Source organism: Vipera ursinii, assembly GCF_947247035.1.
Source record: "Vipera ursinii genome assembly, chromosome: 10".
Lineage (NCBI taxonomy): Eukaryota > Metazoa > Chordata > Lepidosauria > Squamata > Viperidae > Vipera > Vipera ursinii.
Window position 1 is genome coordinate 1,957,020 of NC_139520.1, and position 16,205 is coordinate 1,973,224.

The 16,205-nt window shown below is 46.9% G+C and overlaps 2 protein-coding genes across 2 annotated transcripts in view; one reads left to right on the plus strand and one right to left on the minus strand.

Annotated features, from left to right (window-relative positions):
• LOC310644907 (uncharacterized protein) overlaps nt 1-16,205 on the plus strand; it is a gene marked incomplete at its 5' end in the record, with an annotated part of 161,325 nt that overhangs the window by 121,871 nt on the left and 23,249 nt on the right. The gene's annotated exons all lie outside the window — the stretch shown is intronic.
• Nucleotides 1-16,205, minus strand: part of PLEKHG4 (pleckstrin homology and RhoGEF domain containing G4) — a 35,630-nt gene that overhangs the window by 7,849 nt on the left and 11,576 nt on the right. The window contains exons 8-14 of the mRNA XM_083370243.1: nt 10,335-10,451; nt 8,225-8,431; nt 7,846-7,994; nt 4,830-5,112; nt 3,333-3,455; nt 1,568-1,762; nt 243-1,066 (exon numbers count right to left, since the gene is read on the minus strand). Coding sequence (XP_083226369.1) covers nt 243-1,066; nt 1,568-1,762; nt 3,333-3,455; nt 4,830-5,112; nt 7,846-7,994; nt 8,225-8,431; nt 10,335-10,451 — 1,898 coding nt within the window. The remainder of the gene's footprint in view (nt 1-242; nt 1,067-1,567; nt 1,763-3,332; nt 3,456-4,829; nt 5,113-7,845; nt 7,995-8,224; nt 8,432-10,334; nt 10,452-16,205) is intronic.

The following is a 16,205-nucleotide window of genomic DNA, read 5'->3' on the forward strand; positions in this document are numbered from 1 at the left end:
TAAAGCTGCCCATCTCTGCTTGACCCTTGTTCTTTCCCCCAAACTCTTCCAAATTGTCCCTCACTCTTGCATCAAGGGCTGCAGTCTTCCTCCACCTTCAGTCAGCGGCTATGCTGAGAAACCAAGGCCAACGTGCTCTGCAGGGAGGATGACTCCAGACCAGCTACCTGCTGCTTTGCACACCCATCGGCAGCCAGACCGAGACCAACTGCCATGACTGGGGAAGCGCCGCCCAAACCCACCTGCTCCAGCTCCTTGTCTCCGGCACAAGGCCGCTCTGCCTCTGATCCTCTTGTGCATGGAAGGCAGATGAGGCAGCGGAGCCGAGGGGCTGCTGGCCTTCCCAGGCCACCCCCACTGACTCCAGGCTGCTGACTTCTAAGCCTTTAATCCAGACTCCGGTGCTGCTGCAACAACCCGGTTCAGCCCAAGTCCGAGGTTCCTCTGAGCCGGGGAGGTCAACACTCCGGGCCTTCCTCGGTCTCCTCCTGCAGAAGAGCTGTTCAGAGGAAGGGGTTTCCTCTGGGACTTCCAGAGGGGCTCCCCCATCACAGAGAGGGCATGATGGCTGAGGAGTGTCAACAGCAAGCCGACAAGAGTGGCTGCAAGCAGTCTGGAGCAGGCCTCCTCCAGCTCCATTGCAAGTGTCCATTGTGTTACCCCCGGGCCATTTAGGAAGTTGAGTTGGCTTTTCAGGTAGAGACGCCATGTTGGGAGTCTTGGCCAGAGGACTCCTCTTGTCTGGACTGGCCAAGCGGGACTCTCCCTCTTCTGAGGGCTTAAGATTGGGAAGACCTGGCGGCTGCTGGATCCTCAGCACAGCTTCTAGCCTCATCTCCAAGGCAAGCTTGGTCCTCTGACACTGGGACCAGACAAGCTGCCACTTCTTAAGAGGATCACTGCTTGGCAGCAGACAGGCCAGCTTCTTCATATTCTGGAATTGGGTGTCACTCGTGCCTGGGTGCTGCTCCCGGTAGTTCTGCAGAGCAGACGCAACAGCAGCAGAACCGCTGTCCCCACTGAGGCTGGCAAGGAACCACGTCCCCTCCTCTGCCCACTTGTGCGCCTGCAGGGGAGGAACAGAAGCAAAAGCTCAAAGGAAAAGTGCTTGGAGCTCAAAGAAGCTGGTCATGCTAGACCCAGTTCTCCTGGGGGCCCTCAGCTGGACCCTCCTGGGATCTTGTTCAAGACCCAAGTGGGACACCTCCAGGCACTTCCAGGTCTACAGGCTGGACTGAGACGTCGAAATCAAAGAAGAGTCTCAACCCTTGCCTCGCGGCCAAGGAGAGAGCACTCGGTGCCAGGGCAAAGGGACTTTTGCCTTTCCCCTGCTCAATAGGCAGCCCTGGGACTCCTCAAGGATCTTCAGGGTATAGCTGGATTTTGCCCCCCACCAGCCCTCAATTTCTTTGCTGCTGATGGGACACTTGGTCAGGGCCAGGAGGGTCTTACCAGCCAAGAGGGACGGACGAATTGCCAGCCCACAGCAGAGGGTAGACAAGACCACTTTCTTTTTATCTTTTTGGCAAACAGAGAAAAGTACCAGCTGCGTCTCTTCAGAACTCACCTGTTCCAAGAATCTGTAGAGCTCAACCGCCTGCTCTATCCAACTCCTGGTGCCCTCCAAATCTCTGCAGAATCCCTGCAGCTGGTTCTTGTACTCCTGCAGCTGGACTCTGCAGCCTGGCTGGTGCCCCACGGCCAGTGGATCTTCCTCCCCATCCCACTTCCTCAGCACTTCCCATCCCCTCTGGCAATATTCCTGGAAGCAAAACAGAGCAGGCTCCTTAACCAAGCACAAAAAGAGAGCCAGTCTGGTGTAGGGGTGAAGGCACCAGGTTAGAAAGGAGGAGACGGTGAATTCACGTCCTGCCTTAGACATGAAAACTGCTCTGAGTGAGAACCAATTTCTCTTGCTCAGGTCTCCCCCCCCCCAAAAAAGTCTGGCCATTAGGAGGTCTAAGCTCCTGCTAAGGAGACCTTCTTTCCTTTCCCCCTCCTCCCCCTCCTCCCCGCTGTCCCTCCCCTGGCCTTCTGGAGAGGCTGCTGCACTCCCAGATCTGCTCCAGTCAGCTTTCCCATCTCTGGGTGAGAAGCAAATTCCTGACTCCAGGAAGGATCCTGGAGCATCACAATTCAGGCAAACCTCACAGTCCTTGCAGGGAATGCTGGCTCAATCAGTTCCAAAAGCTGGAGCAGGGAAGTTTCAGGAGGGCCAGTGGTCACTAGGCCTTTTCAGGTAGCATTTAAAGCCAGAGCAGCTTACAGAATGCAGAATAACAGAGTTGGCAGGGACCTTGGGAGTCTTCTAGTCCAACCCCCCTCTTCTCAAGCAGAAGACCCTATGCCATTTCAGTCAAATGGTTGTCCAATCCCTTCTTAAAAGCCTCCAGTGATGAAGCACCCAGAACTCAATTTCTCAGTAGTAAGCATGTTGGGCAGCTGTTGCTCTATGCCCTGCAGCTGGGCTGTAGATGGGGCAAGGCACATTTCTGGCCCCAGGATCAATTAGCATCTAAGGAAACCGCTGGGCTCAGTCATGCAAAGTTTTGGACATCGCTAACTTGCAGATGACATTCAGCTCTGTCTCTATAACCCCTGAATTAGTTGTAATGGACAAGGGCCAGTAAACAGCCTGAATCCTGACAAGATGTAGCCTTGGGCCCCATGTTCAGGGCCTGGAAAGAACGGCTCCATCATTGTCATTGCCATTCGGAGCCCCAAGTCACCTCTATGGACAGTAGTATCTAGTGATAGTTTCAGGTGACCACCAACCATGCCTGGACAGGAACAGCCCAGCTGGGGACATTCGCAGGTGATAAATCTTGTTTTTAGATGACTGTAATGTGTTTGGCCCCAATTGCAGGCGGTGTAAAATGTGGCAGGCAGGTGACAGGACGGAAGGTTCACCTCTGCTCTGGCCACCAGTCAGCTATCAAGCTAGGCTCACGATTCTGGTTAGGAAGTCAAAGACCCTAAACAAATCACAGCCAGGATCCCTGTTACCGAGCTCAATGCTGAGGCCCTGTTGCAGACCCCAGGGAGTCACAGGACGCCTCTTCTGGCGGGGGGGAGGGGGGGTTAGGGGGCTTTGCAACGCTCTCCCTGGAAAGTTGGGAGGCGCCTAGAAAAGGCCCTTGAAGGCATCTGCTGAACCTCACCTCTTCACCCAGCCTTCCCAACTTTTCCTTCCTCCTTCCTTTTTTATGAACATTATTTTTATTCAACAGTTTTATACCATTTTAATGTCCTGTTGTATCACGTTCTTTATTGTTACCTGCAATAGGAAATAACATATAAGGGATGGAGAACGCGTGGACTGCAGAACTTACATCTGCCATAAGTGCCAAATCCTGGCACTGCCTTTTGGCTTGAAGCAGTCCATCCAGAGAATTGTCCAGGGTGTTCAGCTCCAGGAGGCGCTTTTCACCAACATTCTTGATCCAGCTGCAGATCTGAGAAAAGGAAGCAAAAAATGCTGGCTCAGGTAGGCCAATGGCAAGAATGGCCCCCCTAGCGCAAACTATGGGCTGATCTGATATCTGGAAAAGATTAAATTGCTAGGCTATGGCCGTGAAGCACAGGGAAAGAGCCACAATCAAGGCCACGGGGTCAGATACGCAGAGCCTGAATTCATCCAAGAAATCAGCACACAGCAGATATATTCTTTGAAAGTCAACTGCACAAGAGACAACATGTGGGATCACACAGAGATCCATACATTAAAGCCACATACTGCAGAGGTGGTCAGAACCCAAGTATTCCATAGGACATGGCTGTTTATCTGAACAAATCAATACAATGGAGAGCCGCATGGGTAGATTTGATTGGGGTAAACTGTAGTGGCTGTCACAGAAATAGTTGCATCCCTTTCAGTTCTGCCTTTTACCCTATCTTGTAACACAGGGTTTTATTATTGTTCTGTATTTTGTATTCTGATGTGGCCTAATTTGTTACAGTTGTTAATCCAAAAAGGTAGTTTGAGTAAACATCACAGACAGTTGCTCCCCTCCCCCCCTGCAGTTCACATGAAGAGCCAGGACAGCTGCATCACCTCCACCAAGGCTTCACAAGAGGCTATCCTCAAGCGTGGTCAACACTCCCTCAATATTATATCCAGGCTGAAACCTGACTAAAAATGCTTGAGATTATCCATTTCCTCTTTTGAAGTCCAATCATCTTCTCAACAGTCTTCCCTAAAAAGGAAAGACAACCAGGACCCATGGTTCCAGCAATACAGGTCAGGACCATTTCAGTGGCACTCAGTCTGAAGGATAAGGATGGTCATGTGGATGATCATTTATAGACACCCCGTCGCAAAAAGAGGGCAGTTTACAACATTCAGTAAAGTTTAAAACAATTAAAAACATAACAACAAAGTACAATACCCCATACAAAAACAGCTGCAAGTCAAAAAAACACAACAGGAGCTCCACTAACATCCCAACCTCAGTCCTGGGACTTTGCAATATTCAACAAGGACTTCAATAATGTTCATCTTACCCTCAATCAGGTCCACTTTCTAGACATTCCCCTAAAACCACCCAGCAACCAACCAGGGGAGCAACTGAGCTAGAGCAGTTCAGTCCACGCGTGATAACCACGGCCATTACTAATGACGGGGGTGGAGGGGAGATTTCTTTTCATATTGTTTTTGTCACTGTAACTTGGCAGTAATTTCATGGAGTCATCCAATAACACCTCCACATTATCAGAGTAGCAGTAACAGCGTTAGAAGGGACCTTGGAGGTCAAAAGAAAGTCCACTGAAAACGTGAGGTCTAGCTAGCTGCTTATTCTTCATTCCCCCAAATTCAGAAGAGCCCTGACAGCCCGAAGGCACCCATCTGATAACCCTGCAAGACATCTGGCACTGACCTCTTGGAAGCATTGCTCCACAGCTTCCGATTCCATCAGCAGTTCCAGGGCTCGGATGCGCCTGTTAGAGATCAGCACCAGCTGGTGGGTTCCTTCATCCACTTCTGCATAAAGAGCACCAGCCACTTTCACAGCATCTCTGAGAGAAAAGCAAATGTCAATCCATGAAGTTCCAACCCTGCCTGTCAAGGCTATTTGGATGTGGAAACCCTTGTGGAGAATTCTCATGTCACATCACTATTGAAATGGTCTGGAAGTAAAAAAGACACGGGAAGGGAAGAACAGATGGCAAATGACCAGATGGAAGGGTTAAGCAGGGGTCATTACTAGTTTGAAGGTGCTCTGCAACTGCTGGAGAACCAGTCTAGGTGAAGAAGGAAGCACTCTTTCTACATTCTCAACTCCTACCTTCCCAAAAGTCTTTAGATTAATTTTGTGTTGATACTATAAAGGTAAAGGTAAAGGTTCCCCCGCACATGCGTGCTAGGCATTTCCAACTCTAGGGGCCAGTGCTCATCTCCGTTTCAAAGCCGAAGAGCCAGCGCTTGTCCGAGGACATCTCCGTGGTCATGTGGCCGGCATGACTAGATGCCAAAGGCGCATGGAACGCTGTTACCTTCCCACTGGAGTGGTCCCTATTTTTCTACTTGCATTTTTACGTGCTTTCGAACTGCTAGGTTGGCAGAAGCTGGGATGAGTAACAGACGCTCACTCTGTTATGTGGCACTCAGGATTCGACCTGCCAAACTGCCGACCTTCTGATCGACAAGCTCAGCATCCTAACCCACTGAGCCACCGCGTCCCATGCTAGATCACATGCTAGATCACAAAGCTGAGAAGAACGCCAAGAATGGAAGGATCTGAGAAATCGTTTTCACACCAAGCCAACCGCCACCTTGGTCATCATCACTTTCCTTCACGTTTGCTGCCAGCTGAGGTTCAAAAAAATGAAATTTTGATTTTGGCTTTTACCAATTAGATAGACTCGATGTTATTGAAATGGCTAGCTTATATTGTTTTGTAAAACGTTGAGGTCTGAAGTCGATACTTTGCTGCACCAAAGGAAGTCGGAAGCCAATGTCTTTTTTTTTCTTTTCCCTACTTTTTACTTCTCCATTCCCTTTTCCCTTCCCCGTCTTTTCTGCTATCTACTTTTGTATTTTCATTGTATCGTATACTATAAACTAATAAAACTTCATACAAAAAAAGCTTGCTGCCAGTTGCCATGGAAACAGGGAGGAATGGCTTGGTTGTTGGACTCTGTCTGCCTGGCCACGGGGGGCGTGGGCTGGGCTCGGGGGTCATTTTCAATTTGCTTCAGACCTCGCCTGACTTTCGCTGCACTCAGTTTGTTCTTAGTACCTTTCCTCTGAATCTATGAGTCAAAGGTTTTCTTTCCTCGGAACTGATCGGAGGCAGCCCTGACACCAACGGATCCTGCTTGCTCTAATCTGTAACCGCTTTGTCCTCAGTAAGGTATACTCTTGGAAAAAGAAATGAACCAGTAGCCTTTATTTGCTAATTAAACTAAGTGGCCTGTATTAAGTTTGAGGGTCCGTGGTGCTCTCTGAGCGTGCTTGTTTTCATGCAGACATTTCACTAACTAGATAACATCATGAGTGCTGTATTAGGTTTTATTGGAACATTCCTATTGCAATCCCTGAATCTCAAGATGCATGTCATGTGCTCAGCCCCACCATACCCACCAGAAGGAAAGTCCCTGATCACCCCAGATGCTTCATAAAATAGCTTCTGAAGAACGGAGCAGGCTTAAGATGGCTGTCTGAACTCTGTAGGCAGAACACAATTTGGGGGTGTTATGGAGCACTGCAGTGAGTCTGGTCATTACTCACAGCCCATCCAAAGGCTGCAACCCTGGAGGCTTACTTGGTGTACTTTTTGCTAATCAGTTAGCTACGGTGTGCAGGACGCGCACGGCAATAGACTTTAATTGATATCAACTGGGAGAAAAACTCTGCAAGTGGGAGATCAAACAGGTTCCTTGATGAACCTAGCTTGCAAGTTTAGTAAAAGATGAAAAAAGCCTGGATTCAAAAGTGAGGACTATCTGGCTGCTGAGATCTCTGCATCCTATTGTTTTAAATACATTTTACAGCAAAATTCCCAGGGAGAATCTCACTTTTGGTTGAAGGCAGCTTAACTATTAGATGGGAACAGCCAAGGATGTGGACTTCCAGGTGGAGAAAACGACGGATTGGCCCATTGCCAAAGAGCAGAGATGATGCCCAGATGGAGAGTGGCAGCTGGGAGGGAGCCAGGGACAGTGGAGTGTCTCCAGATAAGAAGCAGCCAAGAAATCGCTCACGTGTGCAGCTCCTCGGAAGAAAACCCAGAGACCTGAGGGCGATTCACACATGGGAGCAATGGAAGAAACACCAAGCTGAGAGCTCAAGAGGGGCGGGTTCAAGGACCCCGGGGGTCACCCCAAACTCCACTTTCAGATCACAATGAAATAAGAAGCCACAGAGATCTTCTGAGCAGCAGAGCAACTAACTGATCTTTGGACTCAAATTAAAATAAAAAACAAAGAAATAATTATATAGATTTAAGAATAAACAAAAGCAAGAAAGCTTGCCAAAAATCTGCATTAGAAAACTTTAAAACAGATTAAGTGGGCAGTTACATTTGGAATAGCGTTTCCCTTAAAATACTATTGAATTAATTAAAGAATTAATAAATACATAAGTGGGAATGTTTAAACTTGCTAAAAAGGATGATTGGTTAGTTTCATTGAAGAAATAGGGGAAACTTGCCAAAAAAAAATCATGTGACTATAGAACTACAGAGTGCCAAATGGGACTAAAGAATTAAGAATACAAAGAAAAAAAAAGGGGGGGAGAGTTAATGAGATCCCTGCAAAGAACTCCACAGAGGGATGGCAGGGACCCTCCTGGGGGAAGAGCCTTGTTCCTTGGCATCTCCTGCCCCCCCCCCCCAGCAGGGTCACCTGCAGTCCTCAGACAGCATCAGGCAGGACTCCTCCTTCTTGAGGCTGGCCAGGAGGGCGCCCCCCTCCAGCTGCAGCCTGGCCAGCCTCCTGTCATCCAGAACCATTGTCATCATCTGCCTGCAGCTCTTCAGCAGGGCACTGGCATCCTGGAGCGAAGGAAAGACACGGAGGGCTGCTTCAGGCTCTGGCCCTCTTGCTTCAGTCAGCCCCCTTCGTAGCCACTGGCAAGGGGGCGGCTGGCACCTCCAGGGCCTTCGCACCCAACCCCAAAGGTTGGAGGAGGGTTTTGTTTTTAATTTTTTTTAAATGCCACATTACCACAGGCACTCGGCCCAAGGAACCTTTGCTTCTTACCAGGAAGGACCCAGAGACTCACCTGGGGTTTCTCTGGCCATCCGCTGGACTCCACCATTTCTACAGCCTCTTTGAGGAACAGGCGAGCCTCTTGGCATTCAGAAAGCAAGTGCTCCAGACGCTGCAAGTTCAGCACCAGGCGGGTTAGCAAGCCATTCGCCTGCTGCAGCTCCCACGCCCAACCCAAGGTCCCGGGCGGGAGGGGGAAGTCAAGGCTTTGCCACTCTACCTGGACAGGAGAGCCTGCCTTTCAAAAGGGCCAGAGGTCTTCCCCAGCACACTCCCACCCGCCTCTCTGGGGCACCAGGACCCCCTGAGTTCCACTCCTCGTGGCCCTCTGGAACCCCCCACTTCATCCATTGCCCCAAAGAAAACAAATCTTTCTTCTTAAACATCTGGAAACCAGTGTTCTTAACCAATATACCCAGTTCCATTTTCTGAATGTTTGCTTATCTTTGCATGAATATTATCAGAACATCAGAATTGGTTCTTTTCTAGATCTTGCTGGTTTCATGAGATTATCTATATGTGTTTGGTCTGATGTTCTCTTAAATATTATCAGAACATGTCACACACACACACACACACACACACACACACACACACACACACACACACACATATACATCCCGGAACCCTGCTGACTTCCTGCTATGGAGGAAATCCACCCAAAGGGAAATGCTGGAGGGGGGGCACTTGCATCCAGCCCACTGTCATCCATCATGTCATGTCATGTGCCAGTATGAAAAAGTAGATTCAGGAGTCATGTTAGCCCCTTTTCCAATTAACTGTATGAAAAGATGTAAGTTTTGTGAGCTGTAGCTCTCTTCATCAGATGAGGCTCTCAATAAAATGGGCTGCTTGGAAAAGGTCTTACTAGACTCCTGCTTCGCTTTTACCTCCTGAAGCCAACACCTTCCATTCAGTCACAGACCCCCTGCCCTCCTTTGAGCTGCAAGGCTGGCAGCCAAGCATCCTGGCCCCTGGAGATCGGCCTCTGGCCAGCTCTGCTGCTGAGAATCCTGCCCATTCTTCTCTGGGAAACTGAGCTAGAGGGAGCGAGCTGCTTCTTTCGGGTTAGGACACCTCATTTTCATGGTCTTTAAATCTGAATTTTGCCTTATTCATTCCAAATCACGGCATTTGATCTTGCTGGTTTCATGAGATTATCTGTATGTATTTGGTATGTTTTTCTCCTGAAGAATTCTCCGATTCAAATTGTGCTTCCTTTAATAATGGCAATTACCGCCTACATGCTTGGTACCTGGTATGAGGCTAGCCTCATGGAACGCTTTCTGCCAGGCATTTACGCAGCCGGAAATGTCCTGTTCCTCTGGCCACAGAGCATTCCTCCCAAAGCAGGGAGGGCCATCCAGCAGCTTTCTAGGAAACGCGGGCATCGCCTCCTTGGTGAGCGGGGACTTCGGCCCGGCTCTTCTCTCCTGAATCCCATTTGCATCCACGGCAAGAAGAGGCTTAAGAACTGCAACAGTTGTTCTGAGAATCCTCCAGACTGTCTGCTAAATCGATTTTGACAGGAAGCCACTGGAGAAGATTCACTATTGACCCAATTGGATTGATGGAGTCCTGGAATTCTAGAAATGGTTTTGTAACTTCCATTTTGGGGCAGCATACCGCACCCCTAGGATCTGCCCAGTGGGAGCCACCTCCAGTGGTTTTGAACGGGCAATGCCAAAACTACTAGCAAATCTTAAGTGGCATCACAGGACAACACTCACTTTAAAAAAATGGCCTTCCAATGTCTCTCTCTCTCTCTCTCTCTCTCTCTCTCTCTCTCTCTCTCTCTCACACACACACACACACACACACACACACACACACACACACACACACACACAGACACCGTGCTAGACTGCACTTCCAGACTGGGACTGGAGAGCCACCTTTGTGTCCACAGAAGAACTGCCCTCTTCGAACCCGAAAGACCACTGCACCTTCCCCACTTTGTATATAAACGTATGCTATACATTCAACCCTGGTTCTCATAATATTCAATGTCAAAGTACGTAAAAATTCAGAAAGTCCACAAGAGAGAGAATACTTTTTCATAGAACTGTAGATTTCCTGAAATTCTGGATTACTCAAAGGTTATGTTTTCATGCCTGCCTCACCATTTGGAAGTGCAGCCAATCCTTATGGCAATAGGGAAGCGACCCACTGAATTCTTGGGGTAGCTGCTGGCTCTCAACATGTTTGTGGAGGGACTTCAAGGAACTGATAAGTTCACACTGTGAAAGAGAAAGGAGATGTCATGGTTCCGACTAATGAAACACTTCAAAGAACCTTCAGGCATTATTTATTCTAAAAAATCTATAATAAGGAGAACAAAGTGTCGGCAGGGCATGTTGGGATGCCAAGATCTGAATTCCCCTCCCTTCAGCACCTAATATCTGGCACAATTCCCTCCTCCAATTAGCAGTCATAAATCACATTCTCCAATCAATTTGAAGGGCAAAGCTTCCCTTCCCTTCTGTAATGCGCCATTTCTTATCTTATTAAAAAGAACCAGGTTAGCATTCTCCTCCCCCCAGCTTCATCTAATTCTAAGAGCAAAACAATTTAAAGGAAAAGGCTGCCTCTTATATTGTCAAAGCAAAAATATCCAATGTTTGCAGCGTTGACAGGAGAGGCATTCTCACATCAGACCAGTTTACATTTCCCCAAATACTGCACAAGACTGAAAACTGGCAATCACTAACCTCAAATCCATATGACCTCTCCAGTTTGGTTTATTATTTATGTTTTAAATTTATTTGCCGCTCATCTTTTTAGAGATGACCCTGGCAGCTTACAAACATTAAAATTAGTACACATTAAAATAATAAAACAATAAATAATAATGCCGTTAAAAGATGGTAAGGAGGGGAACACAAAGCACACGGGGAAGAGGTGGCGTCTTTCCTAAACCAATGGCCACCTCCGGAATCGTAAATTGGGGTCCCAGGTGAAGAGGCAGAGTCAGGTCTCCAGGCCCTTACAGAAGGTCAAAACGGTGGGTGCGAATCTTACCTGGGGGGGGCAGGATGTTCCAAAGGGCAGGAGCCATAGCAGAAAAAGCTCTTCTGCGGACCCCGTCAGCCAAAACTCCTTGACTGACATTCCACAGCATGCTCCCTCTGCAACACGGATGGGGGGGCATCTCATTGGGGTGGCACAGTTCTTCAGATAACCTGCACCCATGCCATGAAGGACTTTAAAGGCGATAGCCAACAACTTGAATTGCACTCAAAAACGGGTATTTATTTTTATTTTATTTTTATTTTAATCCCATTTATATCCCACCCTTCTCCGAAGACTCAGGGCGGCTTACAATCTAAGAAGCACAAATCAATGTGCTTAGCAATAGCCTTCATTCTATGTATATGCCTGCTTATTAGGGCTTTCGGGGGGCCCCCAAGCGGCATTATTACAAAGTTAGCTTATTGCCCCCAACAATCTGGGTCCTCATTTTACCTACCCCAGAAGGATGGAAGGCTGAGTCAACCTTGAGCCTGGTGAAACTCAAACCTGCACTAATTGCAGGCAGCTGGTGTTACTTAAGGAGGCAATGTTACTTAAGGTAGCCAATGCAGCTAACAGAACAGCAGTATAAAACATGGGCCACCCTTGGGGCCCCAGGAACTGCATTCTGCACTAGTTGCAGCTACTGAATACTCTTCAAGGGTGGCACGCGCTGCAATACTCCAGGCACGAGATGACCAGGGTTTGAATAGCTGATCTAGGAAGTGCTAGGACTGCTACCTGCTCTTCAAGCAGAAGTTCCGAGTCTAGGAGAACCCCCAAATTGCAGACTGGATCCATCTGGGGTAGTGCAGAATTAAAGGTGACAAAGTCACACATCCTGGGGCCCCAAAGCCAGGGAGCCCCGAAGGCACTGCGGCTCAGCCTCTCCATGCCCCTGCCCACAAAGCAACAGCGCTCTCCCTGGCCAGCCAGGCTCACCCAAGGCTCCAGCCGACTCCCAGGCCTCTGGAGCCAGCTGGAGGGATCATCCAGACTGGTCCCGGGGTTAAGGCATCAGACTAGGAAGCTGGAGACCATGAGTTCAAGTCCAGCCCTAGCACAAAAGCTGGCTGGGTGACCTTGGGCCAGTCCCTCTTGCTCAGCCCAGCCCACCTCACAGGGTAGTTGTTGTAGGGAAAATAGGACAAGGAAGGTGCACTGAATATGTTCGTCACCTTGAATTATTTGTAAAAAATAATAGGCAGAATAAAAATAAAATAATAAAACAAAAAAACAAAATAAAATAATGAAATAAAATGAAAATAAAATACAATAAAATACAATATATAATAATAATAATAATAATAATAATAATAATAATAATAATAATAATAATAATAATAATTTTATTTGTATACCGCCCTTCTCCCGAATAATAAATAAAATAAAATAAACAAAATAAAATAAAATAGATAAATAAATAATAAAATAAAATAAAATGCACAGGAATATTTCGACTGCTCCAGCAATCATGGCAGCTTTTATGTAGAAACCTCTCCAAATGTGCTGACTATCACCTTTTCAAATAATACATTAAAAAAAACTAACAGAGCCAAAGAGGGGCCTGCAATAAAGGAATGCCAAGTAAAAGTATCACTTTATGAGGTAAGTTCATGGTGGAGAAAGGAGAAGATTCTCTTTTCAGTTTAGCTTCTGCTGAGGTTATACGGCGAAAGAAACACGCTTTATTTTTACTTCTTCTATATATTAAGACCCCTTCATGGATTACTGCCTTGTCGTGGCGAAGGGGCTTGCGTAATTCAATGAAGCTATGAGCTATGCCGTGCAGGGCCACCCAAGACGGAAAGGTCATAGTAGAGAGTTCTGACAAATCGTGATCCACTGGAGAAGGAAATGGCAACCCACTCCAGTATCTTTTCCATGAAAACCCTATGGACAGTACCAAAAGGCAAAACGATATGACGCTGGAAGATGAGCCCCTCAGGTCGGAAGGCGTCCAATATGCTACTGGGGAAGAGCAGAGGGCTAGTACTAGTAGCGCCAGAAAGAATGAAGCGACTGGGCCAAAGCCGAAAGGACGCTCAGCTGTGGATATGTCTGGTGGTGAAAGGAAAGTCCGATGCTGTAAAGATTTTTTCTCCATAGGAACCTGGAATGTAAGATCCATGAATCAAGGAAAGCTGGACGTGGTCAAACAAGAGATGACAAGACTAAACATCGACATCTTAGGTATCAGCGAACTAAAATGGACAGGAATGGGTGAATTTAATTCAGATGACCATCAGGTATACTACTGACGGCAAGAATCCCTCAGAAGAAATGGAGTAGCCTTCATAGTCAATAAAAGAGTAGGAAAAGCAATACTGGGATACAATCCTCAAAATGACAGAATGATCTCAGTTCGAATCCAAGGCAAACCATTCAATATCACAGTAGTCCAAGTCTATGCCCCAACCACCGGTGCTGAAGAGGATGAAATTGACCGGTTCTATGAAGCCCTACAGCACCTTATAGAACTAACACCCAAAAATGATGTCCTTATCGTCATGGGGGATTGGAATGCTAAAGTAGGAAGCCAAAAGATAACTGGAATAAGAGGCAAGTTTGGCCTTAGAGTACAAAATGAAGCAGGGCACAGGCTGATAGAATTTTGTCAAGAGAATACGATGGTCATAGCAAACACTCTTTTCCAACAACCCAAGAGACGGCTTTACACATGGACATCACCAGACGGTCAACACAGAAATCAGATTGACTATATGCTCTGCAGCCAAAGATGGAGAAGCTCTATACAGTCAGTAAAAACAAGACCAGGAGCTGACTGTGGCTCAGACCATGACCTTCTTGTTGCAAAGTTTAGGCTTAAATTAAAGAAAGTAGGGAAAAGCGCTAGGCCAGTCAGGTATGAACTAAATCATATCCCTGTTCAATATACAGTAGAGGTGACAAATAGATTTAAGGAATTAGATCTGTTAGACAGAGTGCCTGAAGAACTATGGACAGAGGTTTGCAACATTGTACAACAGGTAGCAACCAAAACCATCCCAAAGAAAAAGAAATGCAAGAAAGCAAAATGGCTTTCTGAGGAAGCTTTGCAAATAGCTGAGGAAAGGAGGGAAGCGAAAGGCAAGGGAGAAAAAGAAAGATATGCCCAATTAAATGCAGAATTCCAAAGAATAGCTAGAAGAGATAAGAATGCCTTCTTAAATGAACAATGCAAAGAAATAGAAGAAAACAATAGAATAGGGAGGACCAGAGATCTTTTCAAGAAAATTGGAGAGATGAAAGGAACGTTTCATGCAAAAATGGGCATGATAAAGGACCATAATGGCAGGGACCTAACAGAGGCAGAAGAGATTAAGAAGAGATGGCAAAATTACACAGAAGAACTATACAAGAATGAGCTTAACGTCCCTGACAATCACAATGAGGTGGTCACTGACCTCGAGCCAGACATCCTAGAATGTGAAGTGAAGTGGGCCTTAGAAAAGCTGAGCAACAACAAAGCTAGTGGAGGTGACAGTATTCCAGCTGAGCTATTCAAAATCTTAAAAGACGATGCAGTAAAAGTGCTACACTCAATTTGCCAGCAAATTTGGAAAACTCAACAGTGGCCACAGGATTGGAAAAGATCAGTTTACATTCCAATTCCAAAGAAAGGCAGTGCCAAAGAATGTTCAAACTATCGCACCATTGCACTCATTTCACATGCTAGTAAAGTTATGCTTAAAATTCTACAAGCTAGACTCCAGCAGTATGTGGATCGAGAACTACCAGAAGTACAGGCAGGATTTCGAAGAGGCAGAGGAACTAGAGGTCAAATTGCTAACATACGCTGGATCATGGAGAAAGCTAGAGAGTTCCAGAAAAACATCTACTTCTGCTTCATTGACTATGCTAAAGCCTTTGATTGTGTGGATCATAACAAACTGTGGCAAGTCCTTAAAGAGATGGGCATACCAGACCATCCTATTTGTCTCTTGAGAAACCTATATGCGGGCCAAGAAGCAACAGTGAGAACTGGACACGGAACCACTGATTGGTTCAAAATTGGGAAAGGAGTCCGGCAAGGCTGTATACTGTCGCCTTGCCTATTTAACTTATATGCAGAGCACATCATGAGAAAGGCAGGGCTAGATGAATCAAAAGTTGGAATTAAGATTGCCGGAAGAAACATCAACAACCTAAGATATGCAGATGATACCACTCTAATGGCAGAAAGTGAAGAGGAACTAAAGAGCCTCTTGTTGCGAGTGAAGAAGGAGAGTGCAAAACATGGGTTGAAACTAAACATTAAGAAAACCAAGATCATGGCATCTGGCCCTCTCAATTCCTGGCAAATAGATGGGGAAGAAATGGAGGTAGTGACAGATTTTATTTTCCTGGGCTCCAAGATCACTGCAGATGGGGACTGTAGCCAAGAAATTAAAAGACGCTTGCTCCTTGGGAGGAAAGCCATGGCAAATCTAGACAGCACACTAAAAAGCAGACATCACCCTGTCAACAAAAGTGCGTATAGTCAAGGCTATGGTCTTCCCAGTGGCAATGTATGGCAGTGAAAGCTGGACCATAAGAAAGGCTGAGCGCCAAAGAATTGAAGCCTTTGAACTATGGTGCTGGAGAAGACTCCTGCGAGTCCCTTGGACTGCAAGGCGATCAAACCAGTCAGTCCTAGAGGAGATCAACCCTGACTGCTCTTTAGAAGGCCAGATCCTGAAGCTAAAACTCAAATACTTTGGCCACCTAATGAGAAGGAAGGACTCACTGGAGAAGAGCCTAATGCTGGGAAAGATTGAGGGCAAGAGAAGAAAGGGACGACAGAGAATGAGATGGCTGGATGGAGTCACTGAAGCAGTAGGCATGAGCTTAAATGGACTCCAGAAGATGGTAGAGGACAGGAAGGCCTGGAGGAACATTGTCCATAGGGTCGCGATGGGTCGGACACGACTTCGCAACTAACAACAACAAATATATTAAGACTTTTCCTCACAAGGTGATCCTGTGAAGGAGGCTGGCTG